Source organism: Equus quagga, chromosome 19 (genome assembly GCF_021613505.1).
Source record: "Equus quagga isolate Etosha38 chromosome 19, UCLA_HA_Equagga_1.0, whole genome shotgun sequence".
Taxonomy (NCBI): Eukaryota; Metazoa; Chordata; class Mammalia; order Perissodactyla; family Equidae; genus Equus; species Equus quagga.
The window spans coordinates 299,553-323,292 of NC_060285.1; the positions used below are offsets into that span (position 1 = coordinate 299,553).

Genomic DNA, 23,740 nt, shown 5'->3' on the forward strand with positions numbered 1-23,740 from the left:
GTATGTTTAGTTTTGTCATGCATAGAGAAAGGCCTATTAGGAGATACCTCGAATTCTCAAGTGATTACTGCAGGGAAGGGGGAGGGGGCCGGGAGAGGAAGCCCCACTGGCACCTCACATGCTTCTATACTGGCAGTGGGGGGCTTCCTCCCAGAGTTCACACCCTTGTAAATCCCACCTCCTTGAGCATGGGCTGGAACTAGAGAGCAGAATACAGCCACAGTGAGGAACGCCACTTCCAAGATGAGTTTACAGAAGAATGACTTCTGTCTTGCTCACCCCGACAGAAGCCAGCAGCCACAGTGTTAGCTGCCCTGTGGAGAGGCCCACATGGAGTGGAGCTGAGGGCGGCCTCAGCCAGCAGCCCTCAAGGAACTGAGTCCTGCCAACTCACTGGTGACCCTGGAAGGGGACCTTCCCCAGTTAGGCCCTGAGATGACAACAATCTTGTGAGAGACCCTGCTAAGCCATGTCCAGATCCCTGACGCACAGAAACCGAGATAAAAAAAAATACTTGTTATAAGTTTTGGGGTAATTTGTTATTAGCCATAGACAACTAACACAGTTCAGTTTGAATTGTTTTTTATAATATGTATGTATTATTTAGTAACAAAAAGAAGTCCAGAAGTCAGTGCTCAATTAAAGGAAAATCAGTATCCAACTGGTCCTCGTCTGAGGAAAGGAATGACTTGCCCCTCAGACAGCAGCAGAGGGTGCTCGCCAGCAGCCCAGAGCATGGGCTTCTGCCAGAAGGTGGCTCTGTGAGCGCCATACTCACATCTTCATCCTGACTCGGGTGGATCAACTCCACGAGTCTCTGGATGATCTTCTCTTCATTAAGCCACTGAAAGGGAAAAAGAGGCCTGTCAAGGATTCTGTTCACATCTAACTAAAGTGGAAAGAAAGTCCTTCAGGGCAGCAGAAATCCATGAGCCATGTTCCAGGGATAGAGATCTTTGCCCAATCTGTGTGTCCACCAAGACCCAGAAAGAATAAGCAGTAGAGGAGGATAGGTGTGCGTGTTAGCTCAGGGCCAGTCTTCCTCAGCAAAAAGAGGTGGATTGGCAGCGGTTAGCTCAGGGCTAATCTTCCTCAAAAAAAAAGAAAAAGAAAAAGAAAGAAAGAAGAACGTGACCAAATTCTAGAGTGATCCAAAATTTAAAAAGAAGGGAATCACCATCTATATATCCTAATGGTGCAGACTCTTAAACATACACAAGCTGTGTCTTCAGAACATCTTGGAAGACAGAACGAGCTGGAGCCTGGAGCCACCTGAGTGCCGATTAGGCTCTCCCAGTGCACAGCCTGCCTGGACATGGAGGCCCAGGTAAACCTCTGTTCCCTGCGGCATCAGGGCCTTTCTAAGATCAAGAGGAGCAAAACAACTCTGCTGAGACAGCAGGAGCATTAAAGTCAGGCCTAAAGTGCTCAATGCTGTTCACGGTCCAAGGACAATGAAGTCCCAGGCAGACGTGGGTCATGCCTGGCTCCTCCATGACACTCCCTTATCCAGAAAGGGGATAATCTACCCCCACAGCTGCCCAGCATAGTTAGTGCAGGCTTCCCACTACTAACAACTGATGTTTATGCTGTGCTCACTGTGGGACATTAGCTATTGTGATTAATTCTTAGTGGGAGGCTGCTCCACATGAGTGAAAACTGCCACCTTGATGACAACTGTCATCTGATTCCAGGAGCTGGAAAAAGGGGAAGAAAGACCAACAGTTTATTTTAACTTGCATTACAAACAAAACCTGCCAAACAACAGTGAACAGTCTGTCCAGCACTAATTTCCTGAGCTTCTCCGGGTTGAGAACCCTCCACTCTTCTGGGAAAGCCCTCAGGGAGTCACAGCAGCTCCTCTCACTGTGAACACCTTCAGGACACACTTGTGCACAAACTCCAGGACAAGCAAGAGGGCAACTCTGGTCATTGCAATTTCTCTGCATGGAATCCTTGTCAGCTAGTGCTTTCCTTACAGAGCCAGCATCTGACTGAGCTCCTGCTCTGAGACCACAGGGGTACTGGGGTTGGGGAAGGTGGTGAGGAAAGCCCATTTCTGCTTCTTCACAGAGCAGGAGGCCAGAATGTATCAGGGGGAAGAAGCAACCATTCTGCTCTTTGGTTTTGAATGGATTGAGGCAGGACAGGAAAAGGTGCAGACTCCAGATCCAGCCTCGAATATAAGCCTTCACAAGAATTCTGATGATCTCAGAGGGAGAAAATCATGTTGGATGGAAAGCTGGGAGCACTGGGCATGCTGGTGCTCTCTGAGCTCCTTCACTCAATTCCAGCCTCCTTGTGCTAGGCACTCACTATGCACTCGGAAAATCTGCAAAAACACATGCAGACAAGGAGAGGGCTCTGGAGAAGAGGGGCCCACACACTCACGTGCAAAACCTCCTGCCGGAGCCCAGCTGGCTCCACACAGCTGATGAGGCGCAGCAGCAGGTCCATGAGGGCCGAGGTGCCGATGTGCTTCAATACCAGGCTGATAAATTTGTCCTTCCTCTTCAAGAACACAATCACCTGAAATCAAACACGTCCTGATGGGCAAGCAGGGGACACCCCTGATGACCACGAGACGCTTCCCCCAAGAACTCTCATGAGAAAAGTTTTCAATTATATTGAGCATAAATAATGGAAAGACCTAGAAAAAGCTGTAAGAAAAACCTCTCCAAGGACAGGGAGAGACCTGAACACAGGAAAGTCCTGAGGCAGGCAAGGAATGTGAGGACCCCGGGCTGATGGAGGTCTGCTATGCAGTTGAGACTTCGTGCCAACACGACACAGATATCCTGAGTGAGACAGCACAGGCTGCTGTGCAGAGTGACCATTCAGTACACACTGGCTCAAGCTTTTCCAACAGAAATAACTGGTACAGACAGAGTGGAGCCAGGAGATGGTCATCGCTGACAGCCTCTGGACCTAGGACTCAAACCTGAGAGTATAGCACATGAGACAGCCGCTTGCTGACAGGCCCCAAGAGTGGGTGAAGGGACAGAGGGCTGAGACTTTTAGAAAAGAGGTGGCAACATATGGCTGGCTAGTGACCTGCTGACAAGATGTGACAGTTAAGCAGGAAGCCACAGGGGCTGGGGCACAGCCTTTAGCACTGATGCAGTGGGCTGCTCAGGAGGCAAGTCCTTGGTGAGAGTGGAAATGGAGGTAGAGAAGCCTGGGTGGAGTCCTTCTTGGCTGCACGTCTGCAAGTTCAGCTCAGCTAAGCCATAGAGAAAAGTGCCTACATGTCCAAACCACTGTGCTGAGGTGGACCCAGGACTCTACTGGGGACAATGAGGGCATGGAGAAGGCCCACTCAGCTGTGGGGATCTCAGCCACACTCATGTTGAGAGAAGAGGAAAGAGAGGAGGAAGAAGGAAAAGAGAGGGGACAGCAGGAGAGTGAAGGAGGTGAGGAAGAGGAAGGTTCTTTGCAAAGAGTGATTAAATTCCTGGAGAGAAGATTAAAAAATAAAACAGAGAAGGCTCCAACAACAATATCAGGAATGAAACAAGAGAGATTACTATAGATCCCACCAATATAAAAACTATTATGAAAGGTTATTAGGAACAATGTTGTGCCAATTTATGTAAATTTAGAAAAATTAAAAATTTTCCTGAATAACACACTTACCTAAACTGACAAAAAGAAACAGAGAATCTGAATAGTTCTAGAGCACCAAAAGAAGCAAAATCTATCAACAAAAGCTTCCCAATACAGAAAATTCCAGCTTCTAACGGCCTTACTAGTGAATTCTACCAAACATTTAAAGAAAATAACCCCAATCTTATATAGACTCTTCAAGGGAACACAAAATGAGAGAATATGCCCCATATCATTGTATAGGGACATAAAACCTTGATTCTGAAAACCTAATAGGGCATTACAAGAAAAGGAAATTATAAGTCAATCTCACCAATGACCACAGATGCAAAAATTCAGCAATATGAAAGAGAGCATAATATATCACAACCAAGTTGAGTGTATTCCAGGAAATCAAGGTTGGTTTAACATTACAAAACCAATCAGTGGAATTTACCATTAACAGACAGAAAAGAAAAATTGTATGATCAACTCAATAGATACAGTAAAAACATTTGATAAATTTCAATAACCATTCATGTTATAGACTAAAAAGACTAAGAATAAAGAAAATTTCCTTACTCTAATTTAAAAAAAAATCTATAAAAACCCCACAATAAACATCATATTTAATTGTAAAATGTTGGGGCCGGTCCGTGGCCGAGTGGTTAAGTTCGCACGCTCCGCTTCGGCAGCCCAGGGTTTCGCCAGCTCAGATCCTGGGCGCAGACACGGCACTGCTCATCAGGCCGTACTGAGGCAGCATCCTGCATGCCACAACTAGAAGGAGCCACAACTAAAATATACAACTATGGACTTGGGGGTATTTAGGGAGACAAAGCAGGGGGAAAAAAAAAAGATTGGCAACAGTTGTTAGCTCAGGTTCCAATCTTTAAAAAAAAAAAACTGTAAAACGTTTGAAAGCTTTTCCTGCAAGGTAATAAATAAAACAAGGAGGCCCACTATCACCACTTGGATTCGATATTGTACTCAAGGTTCCAGCCAATGCAGCAAGGCAAGACAAAGAGACAAAAGGTGTAAGAATTATAAAGGACAAAATAAAATTATCATTAATCACAGAAGATATAATCTGGTACACAAATAAAACAAAAGAATATAAAGATAAATTATTAGAATAGCAGCTTTATTGATAATCACCAAAAACTGGAATCAGCCTAGATATCCTGCTGCATGTGAATGGTTAAACAAACTGTGGTACACACATATCATGGCATACCATTCTGCAATAAGAAGGAATGCACTACTGATACACACAACAACTTGGATGAATCTACAGGGAATTGCACTGAAAAAGCTAATCTCCAAAGGCTACATATTGTATGATTTAATTTAAATAACATTTGATATAACAAAATTTTAGAAATGTAAAGATTAATGGTTGCTAGGGGGGAAGGATGCATGAAGGGGTAGGGGCAAGAGGAAGCTGGTAGTTACAAAAGGGCAACACAAAGGAGCCTTTAGTTTTGGAACTGTTCGGTACCTTGACTGTGATGGTGAATATACAAACCCACACAGATGATAAATTGTATAGAATTTAATACACACACACAAATGACTAGAAGTCAAACTGGAGAAATCTGAATAAGATCTGGGGATTGTATCAATGTCAATACCCAGGTTGTGATATCCTACTAGTGTTTTACAAAATGTCACCATTGGAGGAAACTGGGCAAAGTACACAAAGAATCTCTTCATATTATTTCATACAACTGCATAAGAATTTACAATTATCGCAATAAAAATTTTCAATAAAAAAGATACTATTTGGAATAACATGAGAATATCAACTACCTAAGAATAACCCTAATGAAAGATGTATAAGACTACTATCCAGAGAATTATAACATATTGTTGAGAGAAATTAAGGAAGCCCTAACTACTCAGCTTTGCCGTTGTGGCACAAAACCAGCCACAGACAATATGTAAATAAATGGAAGTGGCTGTGTTTCAGTAAAATTTCATTTACAAAAGCAAGCAGCAGACTGGTTTCGGCCTGTGGGCTATAATTTGCTAATAACCTCAATCTATAGCCAATGTAAGTCTAATCAAAATTTCAGCAGGCTTTTTTGGGAGGGCAGGCGAGAACGTGGAAACTGAAAAACTCATTCTAAAATTTGCTCATTCTAAAATAATGCAAAAGGCAAAGAACAGTAAAAACAATCTTAAAGAAAAACAAAGTGACAGGACTAACTCTATCGAATAGCAAAACGTATAAAACTATACCAATTCAGATAGTGTTGTACTGGTGCAATTACAAACAGGACAACAGAACAGAATACAGTCCAGAAACAGACATATACAGACGTGACCGCCTGATTTATGGCAAACGGGGCACTGTAAAGCAATTGAGAAAGAATGGCCTTATCAACAAATGGTGCTGGGTCAAATGGATATCCATATTCAAAAAAATACTTCAACCTTACACCATTTACAAGAATCAGTTCCAGGTAGACTGCAGATAGCAAGATGAAAGGTAAAACAATTAAGCTTCTAGAAGATAATACAGAAGAATATCTTTATGACTTTGAGGTAAGTAAAGTTTTCTTAGAACAAAAACACCATCAACGACAAACAAAAAGAATTAGGAACTAAACTACATGAAAATCAGAAGCTCTGCTCAGTAAAAGATACCATTAAGAAAGTAAAAAAAAAAAAAAAAGGCAACCCAAAGTGGGAAAAGATGTTTGCAACACAAAAGCAACAAAAGACTTATATCCATGAAAGATAGAGAATTCTTACAAATCAAAGAAGAAGAAACAGCCTAGTAGAAAATAAGCAACAATCTTCTCAAACTATTCCAGAAAATTGAGGATGATGGTACACTCCCTAACACACTCTATGAGGCCAACATCACCCTGATACCAAAACCAGACAAGGACAACACAAAGAAGGAAAATTACAGGCCAATATTACTGATGAACATAGACGCAAAAATCCTCAAAAAAATACTGACAAACCAAGCACAGCAATACATTAAAAAGATCATACACCATGATCAAGTGGGGTTCATACCAGGGACAGAGGGATGGTTCAACATCCACAAGTCAATCAATGCGATACACCACATTAACAAAATGAGAAATAAAAACCACATGATCACCTCAATAGATGCAGAGAGAGTATTCGACAAGATCCAACATCCATTTATGATAAAAACTCTCAATCAAATGGATATAGAAGGAAAGTATCTCAACATAATAAAGAGCATATGTGACAAATCCACAGCCAATATCATACTCAATGGGGCAAAACTGAACGTCATCCCTCTGAGAACAGGAGCAAGACAAGGGTGCCCACTCTTGCCACTCTTATTCAACATAGTACTGGGGGTTTTGGTAAGAGCAATCAGGCAAGAAAAAGAAATAAAAGGAATCCAAATATGCAACGAAGAAGTGAAACTCTGACTGTTTGCAGACAACATGATTTTACATATAGAAAACCCTAAAGAATCCATCGGAAAGCTACTATAAGTAATCAACAATTACGGCAAAGTTGCAGGGTACAAAATCAACTTACATAAATCAGTTGCATGTCTATACTCTAATAATGAACTAACAGAAAGAGAACTCAAAACCACAATCCCATGCACAATTGCAACAAAAAGAATAAAATATCTTGGAATAAATTTAGCCAAGGAAGTGAAAGACCTATACAATGAAAACTACAAGACTTTCCTAAAAGAAACTGATGATGACATAAAGAGATGGAAAGACATTCCATGCACATGGATTGGAAGAATAAACATAGTTAAAATGTCTACACTACCTAAAGCAATCTACAGATTCAATACAATCCCGACGAGAATCCCAATGACTTTCCTTCACAGAAATAGAACAAAAAATCCTAAAATTCATATGGGGCAATAAAAGACCCCAAATTGCTAAAGCAATCCTGAGAAAAAAAGAACAAAGCTGGAGGCATCACAATCCCTGACTTCAAAATATACTACAAAGCTATTGTAATCAAAACAGCATTGTACTAGGACAAAAACAGGCACACAGATCAATGGAACAGAATTGAAAGCCCAGAAATAAAACCTCACAACTATGGACAGCTAATCTTCGACAAAGGAGCTGTGAACATACAATGGAGAAAGGAAAGTCTCTTCAACAAATGGTGCTGGGAAAACTGGACAGCCACATGTAAAAGAATGAAAATAGACCATTCTCTTATGCCCTTCACAAAAATAAACTCAAAATGGACCAAGGACTTAAAGGTAACACTTGAAACTATAAGACATCTAGAAGAAAATACAGGCAGTACACTCTTTCTTCCTTTTTTTTTTTTTTTGAGGAAGACTGGCCCTGAGCTAACATCCGTGCCCACCTTCCTCTACTTTATACGTGGGATGCCTACCACAGCATGGCATGCCAATAAGTGCCATGTCCGCACCCGGGAACCCAACCAGAGAACCTCGGGCTGCCAAAGCGGAACGTGAGCATTTAACCACCGCGCGCCACTGGGGTGGCCCCGGCAAAACACTCTTTGACATCAGTCTTAAAAGGATCTTTTCAGACACCATGTCTCCTTGGACAAGGGAAACAACAGAAAATAAACAAGTGGGACTTCATCAAACTAAAGAGCTTCTAAAAGGCCAGGGAAAACAGGATTGAAACGAAAAGACAATCTACCAGTTGGGAAAAAATATTTGCAAATCATATATCCGACAAAGGGTTAATCTCCATAATATACAAAGAACTCACAGAACTCAACAACAAAAAGCCAAAGAACCTGATCAAAAAAAATAGGCAGGGGATATGAACAGAAATTTCTCCAAAGAAGATATACGGATGGCCAATAGGCACATGAAAAGATGCTCATCATCACTGATCATCAGGGAAATGCAAATCAAAACTAGACTTAGCGGGGGCTGGCCCCGTGGCCGAGTGGTTAAGATCGTGTGCTCTGCTTCGGCAGCCCAGGTTTGAATCCTGGTTCGAATCCTAGGCATGGACCTAGCACTGCCCATCAAGCCATGCTGAGACGGCGTCCCACATGCCACAACTAGAAGGACCCACAACTAAAATATACAATTATGTACTGGGGGGCTTTGGGGAGAAGGAGGAAAAATAAACAAATAAACAAAATCTTTTAGAAAAAAAACTACACTTAGATATCACCTTACACCTGTTAGAATGGCTATAATAACCAAGATGAAAAATAACAAATGTTGGAGAGGTTGTGGAGAAAAAGGAACCCTGATACACTGCTGGTGGGAATGCAAACTGGTGAAGCCACTATGGAAAACAGTATGGAGATTTCTCAAAAAATTAAAAATAGGGGCCTGCCCGGTGGTGCAGTGGTTAAGTGCATACATTCCGCTTTGGCGGCCTGGGGTCCGCTGATTCAGATCCCAGGTGCGGACATGGCACTGCTCATAAAGCCATGCTGTGACAGGCATCCCACACAGAAAGTAGAGGAAGATAAGCACGGATGTTAGCTCAGGGTTAGTCTCCCTCAGCAAAGAGGATTGGCAGATGTTAGCTCAGGGCTGATCTTCCTCAAAAAAAAAAAAATTAAAAATAGAAATACCGTATGACCCAGCCATCCCGCTACTGGGTACTTATCCAAAGAACTTGAAATCAGCAGTTCAAAGAGACTTATGTACCACTATGTTCACTGCAGCATTATTCACAATAGCCAAGACGTGGAAGCAACCTAAGTGCCCACTGACTGATGACTGGATAAAGAAGATATGGTGTATATATATATACAATGGAATACTACTCAGGCATAAAAAATGATAAAATCATCTCATTCACAACAACATGGATGGACCTTGAGGATATTATGTTAAGTGAAATAAGCCAGATAGAGAAAGACAAACACTATGATTCCACTCACACATGGAAGATAAAAAAAAACACATGGACAAAGAGAACAGATTAGTGGTTACCATGGGGAAGGGGGGTGGGGGGTGGGCACAAAGGGTGAAGGGGAGTACCTATAAGATGACTGACAAGTAATAATGTACAACTGTAATGTCACAATGTTGTAAACTATCATAACCCTCAACAAGAAAAATTTTAAAAAAAAAGAAAAGCAACAGATTACATGAAAGAAAACACAAATGACCAATTAATATATGAAAAAGTACTCATGCTCATTAGTCATCAGGGAGATGCAAATTAAAATCACAATGCTATATTAAAACCAATGCAAATTAAAACCACTAGAATGGCCAAAATAAAAACACTGATAATATTAAAAGTTTATGAAGAAGTGGAGCAACAGGAACTGTCATACTCTGCTCATGGGACTGTAAATTGGCTCAACCACTTTCACTACCATTCAAGCTGACCACACACACATCCTAGTTATGACCATATAATGTAACACTTAGAGCAACCACTAAAAAACCTACACAAAGAGATATACTAAAAAACACTATAGATAAATCAAAATGGAATTTTTTAAATGGTTATGTAACCCACAGGAAGTAGGAAAAAGAAAAGAGAAATGAAAAACAGAACAAAGAGAAAACTACAAATAAAATGGCAGCCATAAGGCCCTAATACAGTCATGCACCACATAACAATGTTTGGGTCAATGAGGTATTGCATATATGACGGTGGTCCCATAAGATTAGTACCATACAGCCTAGGTGTGTAGTAGGCTGGCTATATCATCTAGGTTTGTGTAAGTGTGCTCTATGATGTTCACACAATGACAAAATTGCCTAATGCACTTCTCAGAACGTATCCCCATCATTAAGTGACTCATTACTGTATATCAATAATTACAATTAAATGTAAATAGCCTAAACATGCCAATTAAAGACAAATGGACAGAGTAGATAAAAACACAGGACTTAACTACATGTTGTCTCCAAGAAATTTACTTCAAATACAAGAATCCACACAAAAGACTGTACACAATGTTCACAGCAGCTTGATTTTTAATAGCTAAAAAGTGTAAGCAACTAAAATGTCCTTCAGTAGGTGAATGGTTAAACAAATTGTGGTACACCATACTATGAAATACTACTCAGTAATAAAAAGGAATTGTGATTATGCTTGTAAAAAGAATCCTTACCCTATAGAAACAGAAACTGAAATATTTATGTATAAAATTATTTGGTATCTGAGATTTGCTTCAAAATAATCTGGGATGGGGGTTGGAAATAGGGGATGTAGCAAAAATAAGATTGGTCATGAATGGATAATTGCTGAAGCTGCGTGACTAAGATATGGGAGTTCATAAAGTATTTTCTCTAATTTACAAATTTGAAATAATCTTTAATGAAGAGTTAGGTCCTTTCCCTGACAGCCCACCTTTCATGGAAACATGGAAGAAATACTCACTACAGTCCTATCACAGCCGAATATGGAAACAAGCCCACTCCCAGGCTGCTGATACAGAACTCTGGAGTAGCGATACCATGGACACCACGTCTGCTAGAAAGAACATGGTACTTCTATAGGAAAAGATGTACAAGATCTATTTCTAAATTTAAAAAGTAACTTTCAGTATTTGGAGTATGATGCCATTATGTGAAAATAAATAATAAGTATATATTAGTACATCTATTGAAAAAAAAACTTAAGAGAAACATGCACTGAATAATCAACAGTAGTTACCTCTAGAGTATTATAGGACAGTTTCGTGTATTTTTGTCTTGTTTGAACTTTTTCATATTTTTTAAGAGAGCAGTTCACCTAATTTTGATGCAATAGGCAAGGGAAGAAGAGGGAAATACTATATGAAACAGCAAAATTCAGAAAATAACTGAAAGTAACAGAAGAGTATAGTCAGGCTACAGGAAATTAAGAGGTACACACATCCAGTCACTAGGCTGCGAGGGCCAGACAGGAAAGGTTTCTATAACTTCTACCACTACTCAATAGCCACGATGACCGCCCCCACCACCAGTACCACCCCCTACCCCAGCACAACTGTTACTACTGTGATTACAACTCATACTACTATCCTAGTACCACTACCACTGTCAACACCAGGAGCACCTCTCTCTGTACCATCACCACCACCCCACTACTGCCACTATTCTTCATTCATACTCTGCCTGGTTCAAAAGAAATATCTGAGGTGAGGCAGTCCTCTGAGGTCCCTTGCAAATCTAAGATTTATGATCCCATGAAAGACGACACTGCACTGAACATTTACAACACAGCAAGAGAATTTCTTCAAGTGAACAATGATCTGCCCTGGGGTTGCACCTTTGCAGAGCTCCAGACATATACATAAAATATTGGTTTGTTTCCTGACTGGGTATTTGATGATATTAAACAATTATGGTTAATATTTTGGGGTGTGATAATGTGATTTGCTCAGCAAAGTCTTGTCCCCTCCTGTAGTTATATCTAAAAGGCGAAAAAGTTCTTATATTTTAGAGCTATATGCTGAAATATTTACAGAAGAAATGATGTATCTGGGATTTGTTTTGAAATAATCCACTGGGGATGGTAGGCAGGGGATAAAAGATGAAAGAAGACTGAGCAAGACTGGCTGCTGCAGCTGGTGATGGGTACCATCAATACACCTCACACCCTACTTCTGTGTGTGTCTAGTGCGGATTGCAGTGAGTCACATGTCAGGTTGAATGTAAGGCAGGAGCAAGTACGGACTCCAGGAACACCATGCTCCAATGGAATGAAACAAATTGACTCACTACTTTACAGAAGCCTAATGCCAGAAGTTTTCTTTTATTTGCTTTTAAACATTAAGTGCCCTAGACACACAGACACCTGCCACACAAATGGTGGTGGATGTCCTAAGGTCCTGCCATGATTTAGGCACGTTCCTAGACCTCACGCCTGTGACTCGTTGGTGACAGGACAAGCTGGCCTAGTTTGGGGCGCTGTGCAGCTCCCAGGGATGGCGGGAAGTGCTGCTTATTCCAGAGTCGGCCAGCAGAAATATCTCTTGGGAAGCCACTTTCTTAATCAAATTCCAATTCACGTATCAGCAGCCCATGCTGCTCCACATGTGTCCCACAGAACAGTCAGAAACATTGTTCCCCACAGCCTGACAATGTGGGTCACCCAGCAGTGGCTGACAGCAAGGTATGTCAGCATCAGCCATCCCAAACCACATGGGTTCGGCAGATAATTTACCTGTTCAGTTTTTCGTGCAATGAGATTGCCAATGGTCTTGCTGAAAAAGCTGGCAAGCAGAGGATTGAGAGGTGGCTCATGGTCCAAGAAGTCATAAAGAAGGTTCAGCAGAGTCTCGTCCTCTCCTAGTCTGTCATTAATCTGTGGCACGTCACACGTCAGCAACTCACAAGCTGTGTTTGGATATCTAAAAGGGCACAATGCAAGCAACTGGAGGTGAAATTAGACTTCTCCAACTCTTAGGAAACTGCTTCAATAATCTGCCTTTTAGGAAGCAGATCACAGGTAAGAACAAAACATTGATAGACCTCAGAACACAACAAAAATGCAGTTATTCTGTGACCAATAGGAATTTTTGACTATCGGAAGCTCAACATTTTTAACATACCTTTTTCAGGTTCCTCATACCTACACTCTGACATGCTACATTTTCTCATTCTATTTCCATTTTCTAAATAACCTTTCTCTGTCTTTTGGCTTCACCTCTCTCCAGGCCTCTGTTCTCATACTCACCTGCCAGGTCTCTCACCTCCTCTAACCAGTTAGTGAGGCCAAGTTCTCCATCATGCTCGTCCTTCTTGCTCCTACATATCAACAAGCACAGATCCAGCTTGTTCCCAGTCTGAAGAAATGTCACACCAGCAGCTTACAATGCAGTACCAGTTATGAGGTGTTACACAGGCGAGTTATTATTTAGAAATACTAATATATGAAAATGATGTACTATTCATTTGATAAAAATAACCAGGTAAAAATAATTCTCATCCCATTACATGCAATCCCATGATATCATTGAGCTCCCTGCCTTACCATCCGACAGACATGGGGTCACTGCCATCACCCCCGGGACAGGCATGCCTATTGAACAACCTGCTGCATCTAGGACAAAGCCTGCAACAGCAGTGCCAGTAAAAATGCCCAATGCCATACCTGAGCATATCTGGAAATGAGGGTGAGGGTGCTGGGGGCTGGAATAGTCAAGAACCAGGTGGGAGTGTCCTGTGGGGCTGACTGCCCTGGAGCCACCTGGCACTACATGAGACAAACTGTGTAGCCTCAGGAATGCTGCCTAACCTCTCTGTGGGCTTCCTCATCTGAAGGAGGAGGTGCAAGTCCCCACCCCCGACAAGGCTATGTACAAAGCAGAGCAGCACCTGGCACACAGTAAGCCCTGGGTCAGGGTCAGCCACTATGATCTTCCTACTCCTGGTAGCCACCAACATGGGCCCCAGCACAGACCTAAACCAAGGTAGTCATTATGGATCAGCTAGAGGTGCCTGGATTTGAGAAACTCTATGGGTTGGTAGAGTGTGGCAGCCAACCAAGTGTGGAAGGGGTAAAAGACGGAAAGGGTCTCAGGCTGGCTATGGGCTGGGTGTTGCTCGTTAGCGCAGAGCAGAGCTCAGAGAAATAGTGTTGGGTGAGCAGGATGGGTGTGAGGGACCTGCCAGGTTCACAAGGAGCTGGCCCAGTCCAGCAAGCAGGCCCAGGCTACCAGAGCGAATCCAGACAGAGGGGTGGTCAGTGCTCAGACAGAGGTGTGGCCCGTGCCCAGACAGAGGTGTGGCCAGTGCCCAGACAGAGGGATGGCCACTGCCCAGACAGAGGGGTGGCCAGTGCCCAGAGGAGTTGGCCAGTGCCCAGGGAGGGGTGGCCAGTGCCCAGGGAGAGGGGTAGCCAGTGCCCAGAGACAGGTGTGGTCAGTGCCCAGAGAGGGGTGTCCAGTGCCCACCTTGTGGGATTGTTAAAAAGGATCAGACGAGGCGGCCCCGTACCGTGGAAGGAAAAGCCAGAGGAAGCCTGCTGGCAGTGTAGGGCAGAAGGGCCAAGTTGGCAGCACCGAAGGCCAGAGCAAGGTGCCGCATCACCCAGGCAGAGGGGTGTCCACCAGACTCCAAAAAATAAGAAAAGATTCATCAAGCTGCAGGAGAGACACAAGCCCCAGAGAAAAGCACGGACCACTCCTTCAGGAAGCTGCTGCAGAGCACAGGACTCCAATCTTGTCTCCACACACAAACGCATGCACATGTGTGGCAGCTGAGTGACAAGGCACTGACCTTGTAAGCTTATGTCTAGGTGGAGGGCTTGAGATTTTCTTTATCAGTATTTTATAATTATTCTTAAAAAAACAGGTACAGCTTTCGCAGATTATAAAATTTACACAAGGAATAGGAATTCCAGCTAAACATAGCAAATCGAACACACAAGCTTGATGCCATTCCCTCTCAAACTCCTATTCAAATAATGCCAAGAAAAAATACACAAAAAGAGAAGTAGAAATGACACAGGGCAAGGCCTAAAGACAGGAAAGGGCAGCCTGAGGACTGGCTTGGCGCACCAGGGAAGCTGAGTCTCAGGTGGTCACAGAGGGGAGCGCCAACTAGGAACACAACTTCAGAGAGGCATGGACATGGAGACGGTGGCCGTTCTGGGCAGGGTGAAGGGACTGGCTGGAAACTCACGAGAGCAGTGAGCCTTCCAGCCCCTCCCTTGATGCCCTCACACAGGACTGGGAGGTTTACTCCCTGAAAAAGTGGACCAGAGGACTCCTGACTTGGTCACATCAAGACACAACTGAGAGAGAGATGGAACACTGTCCAGAAATAGCGGCATGGTAAAAACAACATTGGGGTGCCCCCAGCCCCTCTTCCTGACTCAGGCTGATGCTACTGCCCACAGGTAGGAGATAGAAGGATTCTTTTCTGCAGAAACTGAGAGGACAAAGAGGAAAGTCAACTAGTCATCACCTAACCAAGCGGTCGGCCACCCATCACCCACAGTGAAGGGTAGTGGGCAAGCTCCACTCAGACCCCAAACTCTTTGCTGACTTTAGTGTCTTTCTCTTGAAAAGAACCCAAGTGCTGACCAAACCAACCACCAGCAGAAAACTAGGCACACAAAGCAAAGACAGCGTGCAGAGAACAGAAGAACCCCATCAACAAATACACCGTGACAGTGTATCCATGAGGAAGAAATGGAAGCTTGTATTTAAAATATCTGAGTATAAGAAAGACCTCTTAGAAATTAAAAACATGATGGTAGAAATTTTAAAGATCAATAAAAGGCAGGAAGGTAAACCTTGAAGAAACCTCTCAGATGTAGAGCAAAAATAAGAAGAGGGAAGTACGAATCCAGGTAGCCTAACAGCCAGTCAGGGGTCCCAGAGAGAGGTGAGAAAGTTGGACGGGAGACCATTATCAAAGAAAGAACACAGGAAGCTTCCTTGTGCCGAAGGCCACGAACTCACAGAGTCAAAGGGTCCCGGAGTGCCTCGCACATAAGTGAAACTGCGACGCCCAGTGCCTCCCTATTTGAGAGGGTGGTCGCTGTGACAGCTGAGTGCTTTGATCACTCATCCTAGCTGCTTGTTTCTTTCCCCAACCCCGAGATTTCTCCTAGTTTGTCTGCTTAGTTTTGTACTCATCTACTAATTTCTCCCAAACTCTCTGACTATACCACTCTCCTGAATTATCCATGTTTCTTCCGGAATTCCCCTGTCCTGACCCAGGAAATAATTTCACACTATTGCAAAATTCCAGAACAGGGGTAGAAAAGGACCTAAATATCCCCCTAGAGGAAAGAAACCCTGCTACACAAAGGCCGAGGATGCTTACTGCATCAGACTTGCCAACAGCAAGGCCAGAAACTGGAAGACAACTATGAGTCCTCGAAATTGGAGGAGAACGATGTCCAGTCCTCTGTGTAGGAATTCTACACAGAGGGAGCAGCGGACAAACAAAAGGAGAACAGTGCATTGTCAGACAGGCCTGACCCCCAACCACTACCATCCACGTACAACTCAGTACACTATTCACCACAGGAAGGAAACCAAAGAAGAGGAAGACGAAATCCTGGAACATGGAAGGCAGACACTGGAGTTACCAGAGTAAGGATGAAGGAGATTCCCTTCCTGCTCCTGATGCTTCCCTCTGTGCCCGGACTTGCTGCTCACAGGGGGCTCTTCTGGGCAACTGGCCTTAGCCATGCTCCTTTCTGCTCTGCCCCTTAGTACAGCAGGGTTTCATCAGGGGGAGGAGGTTGTCCTTCCTGGGGTCCTGCCCTGACCCAGCGCTGCTTCCCACTGGCTGAGCAGTTCTAACTGTACAATTTGGAAGCCTATCACCCACAGCTATAATGACATTCTCCCACACCAGCTTTATGAATAACAAAAGTGATATCTGCTGGCTTTTTATTTCTCAAATGTCCAGAATTCGGCAGGCAAACTGGGCAGAAACCTCAAAAAAAGGCCAGGAGCAACCTGATGGTTCTCGGGCTGAACCAGGTGGCTGGCTTCTCATCCCAGGGCTGCTCCAGAGGCCTCACCTGCCTGGGGCAGCCTCTGGCCTTAAGCAGGAACAGCAAGCTGCTGCCTGACCTCAAACCGCCCAGAGGCAGCATCTCTTGAACAGGCTTGGCTCAGGCTCCTTTTCCACTCTTGGGAAAAGAGTTTCTCCATAACCCAGCCTACAGTCACAAGGGTGGAGCGACATTAGCTATGCTGCTCAGCCAAGTCTGCAGGCAGAACCTTCACCTCAGAGGCTCCAGGCTGTGGAGGAGACACTGCTGACCTTGTCAGGCTGGCCGAGGTCACAGCCGACTAGAGTGCTGAGCAGCACAGGTACTGCTTCCTGTAAGCAAGCTTATTGAAGCACAGCCACACTCACTCATGTACCGTCTGGGGCGGCTTTCACAATACAATGTCAGAGCTGAGTGGCTGCATCAGAGACCTAAACAAGCCTAAATATTTCCTATCTTAGCTTTCATAGATAAAGTCTGCCGACTCCTGTCTACATACCTATTTGTATCTCTGCATCTCTGAAAAATAATCTTGACCCTATTTCTTCCCTTAGCTATCACCTCATCCACCCATCCATTTCATTCCTTTTCTCAAAAAGGAAATTTTGATTTAATTTCATTTAAAGTCAAATCAATTTTAGATTAATTTTTAAGTTTTTATTGCTACGTACAAAGGCTTTAACAGCTCAGACAGCTCAAAAGGGCTCCCGAACAGGGGCAGCCTTCCCTCTCCTTCCTCACTCCCAAGCCTCACTCCTCAGTCACCAGTCTTTCAGCAGTTTCCTCCACTGTCAGCCTCCATGTTTCTAAATAAAATACACTTCCGCTTCTTCTTTATTTCCAATTTTAGACAATATAAATAATCTTCCTATGATGGAAGATGAAGACTCACATCTCGTCTCTATAAATTACACCACAAGTGTTAAACTCATGCCCAGTGTTTCCCTTAGTATGAACATGTAAATAAATACAGACATACCTCGTTTTACTGTGCTTCACTTTATTGTGCTTTGCACTATTGCATTTTTCACAAATTGAAGGTTTGTGGCAACCTTGCATCAAGCAAGTCTATCGGTGCCATTTTCCCAGTAGCATTTTCTCACTTCACATCTCTGTGTCACATTTTGGTAATTCTCACAATATTTCAAACTTTTCACTGTGATTATATTTGTTATGGTGATCTGTAATCAGTGATCCTTGATGTTTTTATTGTAGTTGTTTGGGGGTGCCATGAACCACATCCATAAAAGAAAGCGAACTTAATAAATGTGTGTGTTCTGACTGTCCCACAGACTGGCCGTTCTCCGTCTCTCTCCCTCTATACTCAGGCCTCCCTATTCCCTGAGACACAGCAATTTTGAAATTAGGCCAATTAATAAACCTACAATGGCCTCTAAGTGCTCAAGTGAAAGGAAGAGTCACAAGTCTCTCACTTTAAATCAAAAGCTAGAAATGATCAAGCTTCATGAGGAGTGTATGTTGAAAGCCAAGATAGGCCAAAAGCTAGGACTTTTGCTCTAAACAATTACCCAAGTTATGAATGCAAAGGAAAGTTCTTGAAGGACCTTAAAAGTGCTACTCAAGTGAACACACAAAATAAGAAAGGGAAACAGTGTTATTGCTGATAGGGAGAAAGGTTTAGTGGTCTGGATAGAAGATTAAACCACCACAACATTCCCTTAAGCCAAAGCCTAACCCAGAGCAAGCCCCTAACTATCAATTCCATGAAGGCTGAAAGAGGTGAGGAAGTGCAGAAGAAAAGCATGAAGCTAGTAGAGGCTGGTTCATGAGGTTTAAGGAAAGAAGTCATCTCCATAACATAAAAGTGCAAGGTGAAGCAGCCAGTCCTCATACACAAACTGCAGTAAGTTATCCAGAAGATCTAGCTAAGATAATTAATGAAGGTGGCTACAATAAACAGCAGATTTTCAATACAGACAGAACAGTCTTTATTGGAAGAAGATGCCATCTAGGACTTTCATAGCCAGAGAGAAGTCAAAACCTGGCTTCAAAGGACAGCATGATGCTCTTATTAGGGGCTAATGCAGCTGGTGACTTTAAGTTGAAGCCAGTGCTCATTTACCATTCCGAAAACCCTAGGGCCCTTGATAATTATGCTAAATCTACTCTGCCTGTGCTCTATAAATGGAACAACAAAGCCTGGATGACAGCATATCTGTTTACAACATGGTTTACTGAATTTTTAAGCCTACTGTTGAGACCTACTGCTCAGAAAGAAAAATTCCTTTCAAAATATTACTCCTCATTGAAAATGGCACCTGGTCACCCAAGAGCTGTGACGGAGATGTATGAGATTAATGTTGTTTTCATGCCTGCTAACACAATGCCCATTCTGCAGCCCACGGGTCAAGGAGTAATTTCGACTTTGAAGTCTTATTATTTAAGAAATATATTTTGTAAAGCTACAGCTGCCATAGATAATGATTCCTCTGCTGGATTTGGGTAAAGTCAATTGAAAACCTTCTGGAAGGGATTCCCCATTCTAGTAGATGCCATTAAGAACACTCGTGATTCATGGGAAGAGGTCAAAACATCAACAATAGCAAGAGTTTGGAAGAAGTTGATTCCAAGCCTCATGGATGATTTTGAGGGGTTTAAGACTTCAGTGGAGAAGTAACTGCAGATGTGGCAGAAGCAGTAAGAGAACTAGAATCAGAAGTGGAGCCTGAAGATGTGACTCAATTGCTGCAATCTCATGAGAGAACTTTAAAGGATGGGGAGTTGCTTCTTATGGATGAGCAAAGAAAATGGTTTCTTGAGATGGAATCTACTCCTGGGTGAAGATGCTGTGAAGACTGTTGAAATGACAACAAAGGACTTAGAATATGACACAAACTTAGTTGATAAAGCAGCAGCGGGGTTTGAGGGGACAGACTTCAATTTTGAAAGAAGTTCTACTGTGGGTAAAATGCTATCAAACAGCATTGCACGCTACAGAGAAATTGTTTGGGAAAGGAAGAATCAATCGAGGCAGGAAACTTCATTGTTGTCTTATTTTAAGAAATTGCCACAGCCACTCCAACCTTTAGCAACCACCACTCTGATCAGTCAACAGCCATCCAGACCGAGACAAGAGCTTCTACCTGCAAAAAAGATTACGACCCACTGAAGGCTCAGATGATGGTTGGCATTTTTTAGCAATAAAGTATTTTTCACTTAAGGTATGTACATTGTTTTTTTAGACATAACGTTATTGCACATTTAATAGACCAAAATATAGTATAAATACAACTTTTATATGCACTGTGAAACCAAAAAATTCATGTGACTCGCTTTATTGCAATCTTCGCTTTACTATGGTGGTCTGGAACCAACCCACAGCACCTCCAAGGTCATCCAGTACTGTCAACGGCTGAGCTGCCTTCTTCACTCTAGCTCCATCTGCTTACTCAAGTAAGTCCCCACACCCAGAGTTCATGGTTTTCTCATTGCTTTGCTTAGCCTGGTACTTATCTCTTAATGTCTCCCAAACTCTCTGACTACAAAACTCTCCTCGGGCTGGCCCAGTGGTGCAGTGGTTAAGTTTGTGGGCTCCACTTCGGTGACCTGGGGTTCATGGGTTCAGATCTCAGGCGCAAACCTACGCACTGCTCATCAAGCCATGCTGTGGCAGCGTCCTACATACAAAATAGAGGAACACTGGCAGAGATGTTAGCTCAGGGCCAATCTTCCTCACCAACAAAAAAAAAAGCCCTCTCCTGCCTCATCAATGCCACCCTGGGATCCCTCTGCCCCCGCCCCAGGTCTCTTCCCCTATAGTACTTGTCACCAATGTCTCCAGACAGGGAGACCACATACCCTGTCACCAAACAGGACACACTTGGGAGTGAGAGAGGGAAAGGGACGGGGCCATTAAAGGTGACGCTGAAACAGCAGGTATTGACCTGGACCATGTGACCTTTCACGGATGGTCTCCATGGCCCTGTATCCCTGGCTCTTCCACAAACAAGGCCCCTGCCACTGTCTAGGGTTCCCCCTAAGTGTCAGCAGACTCCCCTGGTCAGAGAGGGCCTGACTGACTGAAGTGCCCTGGCCACAGGCACTTTCCATCACTCTATCTGGCTTTATTTTCTTTTTAAGACAAAGGTCAGGGGCCCGGTGGCGCAGCAGTTAAGTTCCCACATTCCGCTTCTCAGCGTCTCAGGGTTCTCCGCTTTGGATCCCAGGTGTGGACATGGCACCGCTTGGCACGCCATGCTGTGGTAGGCATCCCACACATAAAGTAGAGGAAGATGGCTATGGATGTTAGTTCAGGGCCAGGCTTCCTCAGCAAAAAAGAGGAGGACTGGCAGTTGTTAGCTCAGGGCTAATCCTCAAAAAAAAAAAAAAGACAAAGGTCAGCAAAAAGTTTCTATAAAGGGCCAGAAAGTAAATATTCGAGATGGTCTATGTTGCAACTACTCAACTCTGCCCTTGTAATCACAAATGGTGGCTGTGTTCCAATGAGATTTTATTCATGGACAATGAAATGTGAATTTGACCTCATTTTCACATGTAACAAAATACTATTCTTTAGAATTTTTTCAACCATTTAAAAATGTAAACCCATTCTTAGCTTGCAGCCATAGTCTGCTGACTCTGTTCTAAGACTCGACCACCACACAAGGTCTGGCCCACTGTGGGCTGCTATCTGTCCTGACTCTCGCTGTGTCACAGGCCCCCAGCTCTCTCTTCCCAGAGTCTGCTCCAGCCCCAGAGCAGCACCCTCAGAGCCAGAGGCTGGGTCCGCTCTGTCCTCCCGTCACCCAAGGTCCTCTGATCACTCACACCCCTCTGTCTCCACCCCAACCCCCTGCCACACCACTCCTTCCCTTCTGTTATTTCCTAACATCCTAGCCAACTGCTGAATGGAACATTTTAGAAAAACTTTGAGAATGGTCAGTACCATTAATGACACAACATATTTCCTCCAAGCCCAAGATCCCAGAGTGAAGTACTTCCACAGTCAAGCTGTCAAATGCCTCCCATCTCTCCCGACCGGCCATTGCACCAGGCTGGGAGCTGCCTCCTCCTGCTGGTATAGCCCCATTCAGTCAGGCCTCACACTGAAATTACATCTGCCTCTCTGTCATGGGATCAGTCTTCTCTTTCAGCATATTTTCACTCAAAACACTGACACACAGTATAACCTACTAAAACTCAGAATGAGAAATCACATACAGAAGAGATTTCAAAATCTTAAACATCAAAAAAACAAACCCCACAGGAGTGGCCTCCTCACTTCTCAAGTGGGGTAAACGTCTAAGGTCGGCTTCTCCATCAGAAAACCCTGGTTCTGGCCATCTTCAAACACTGCCCGCTGCCTCCCTGCAGCACCGCCCAGTGCTGGGCCCCGGTCACAGCCTCAGTACATACTTGAAGCGGACCTTCTCTTCCATGTCCAGGGGTGGGTCCTGTGTGATGAGGCTCACCAGCTCCTCCATACACTGCTGCCTGCAGAGGAAGTCCAGCAGCTTCCGGTTCTGAGCCTTGCACTCCTGCAAGATGTCATCTTCGTCCATTAACTCACGCAACGTCACATCCTCCTTATCCAGCAGCTTGTCGACATGGGACGTGGTGTTCAAATCAAACTTCCAGAACATGATGACAGCCACAGAGCTACAAGCAAAGAGGAGGGTCAATTATCCCCACCAGTACAAATCCACTCTCAGCAACTCCACACCAAAGTCCAAGAACTCTATTCCCAACATTGGCCTGGGCTGGAAAGGGCAGTCTCCCCAGCAACTGCTCGGACCAGATCTCCCTGGGTCAGGCTCCAAAGTCAGTGGGGACTTCTCGGCTCTCCTGCATCTCAGAACCTGCTGCCTTCTCTCGATTCCACTCTAGCTGACCCACCTTCCTTGCTCTCCTTTCCCACCCCCAGTGCTCAATGTGCCACTGGTGCTCTCATTCACTCCTTTGCTCCTTTAGACCAACACAAAACCATGTTTCTTGTGTGTGTCATGGCCACACCTGACTGACCATCAAATAAAAGAACACAAAATATCTCACAGAACACAACCTCAGCAAGTCAAACTCATGACAGCTCATTTTGCTTGGCCCTCCCTTCCTCTGTCACTCCCTACCCACCTGGCCTCTCCTTTCACTGTCTCCATCTTGCTGAATAACTCAGGGTTATCCCTGAAGCCGCCACCTCCCTCACATGTACCCTGAGCTCTAGGTCTTGCCACAGCCACCTGAGAAATTGTTACTGACCCAGCCCATCCTCTGCATCCCACATCACCCGCTTCAGGCTCTTGCTTTCTTTGCTTGGACCATACAAGGTTTGTTCGTCCCACTCAAGTGGGACAGCTGAGTCTCATACATCAGTCTTTGGGCCTAGGCTGGTTTGCACCACAGTTTTCAGTGTTCGATGCAAAATGAAAACCATAAAGCTCGTATCTTTAACAAAGTTAAATCTGCATTTTGAGCTTATGAATCTTTTCAATGTCACATGAATCATTCCTTGATAACTATGGTAATAGTAGACGGGACTTATCTTACCTGATACTTTTATTTAAAAGAGTAAAAGACTGTCCATATGATGCAAAACCTCGGATTTGTCTGTGTGTAAAGCCCAGCTGCCCTAGGAGCCCCTGACACAGGCTCCTCAGCTGTCCAGGCACCATCCCCTTCACGTCAAACTCACTTTTCCAAAACAGAGACACCTTCACATTCCTCCCACCTGGCTTCATAGGCTCCACTGGCCCCAGACGCCCACCACTCAGCAGGCTGCTTTCTACAATGTGCCTCCCGTCTTCTGG

At 44.0% G+C, this 23,740-nt stretch overlaps 1 protein-coding gene across 10 annotated transcripts in view; it reads right to left on the reverse strand.

Annotated features, from left to right (window-relative positions):
- Positions 1-23,740, reverse strand: part of PPP6R2 (protein phosphatase 6 regulatory subunit 2) — a 100,134-nt gene that overhangs the window by 23,737 nt on the left and 52,657 nt on the right. For 5 of the 10 annotated variants that reach the window (XM_046646165.1, XM_046646160.1, XM_046646159.1 and 2 more), the window contains 4 exons: positions 22,353-22,595; positions 12,681-12,867; positions 2,392-2,529; positions 779-844 (listed from right to left, as the gene is read on the reverse strand). In XM_046646165.1, coding sequence (XP_046502121.1) covers positions 779-844; positions 2,392-2,529; positions 12,681-12,867; positions 22,353-22,579 — 618 coding nt within the window. In that variant the 5' untranslated portion in view covers positions 22,580-22,595. Of the gene's footprint in view, positions 1-778; positions 845-2,391; positions 2,530-12,680; positions 12,891-22,352; positions 22,596-23,740 lie in introns of those variants that run through there. The other 5 variants (XM_046646158.1, XM_046646162.1, XM_046646161.1 and 2 more) reach the window with 5 other exon arrangements.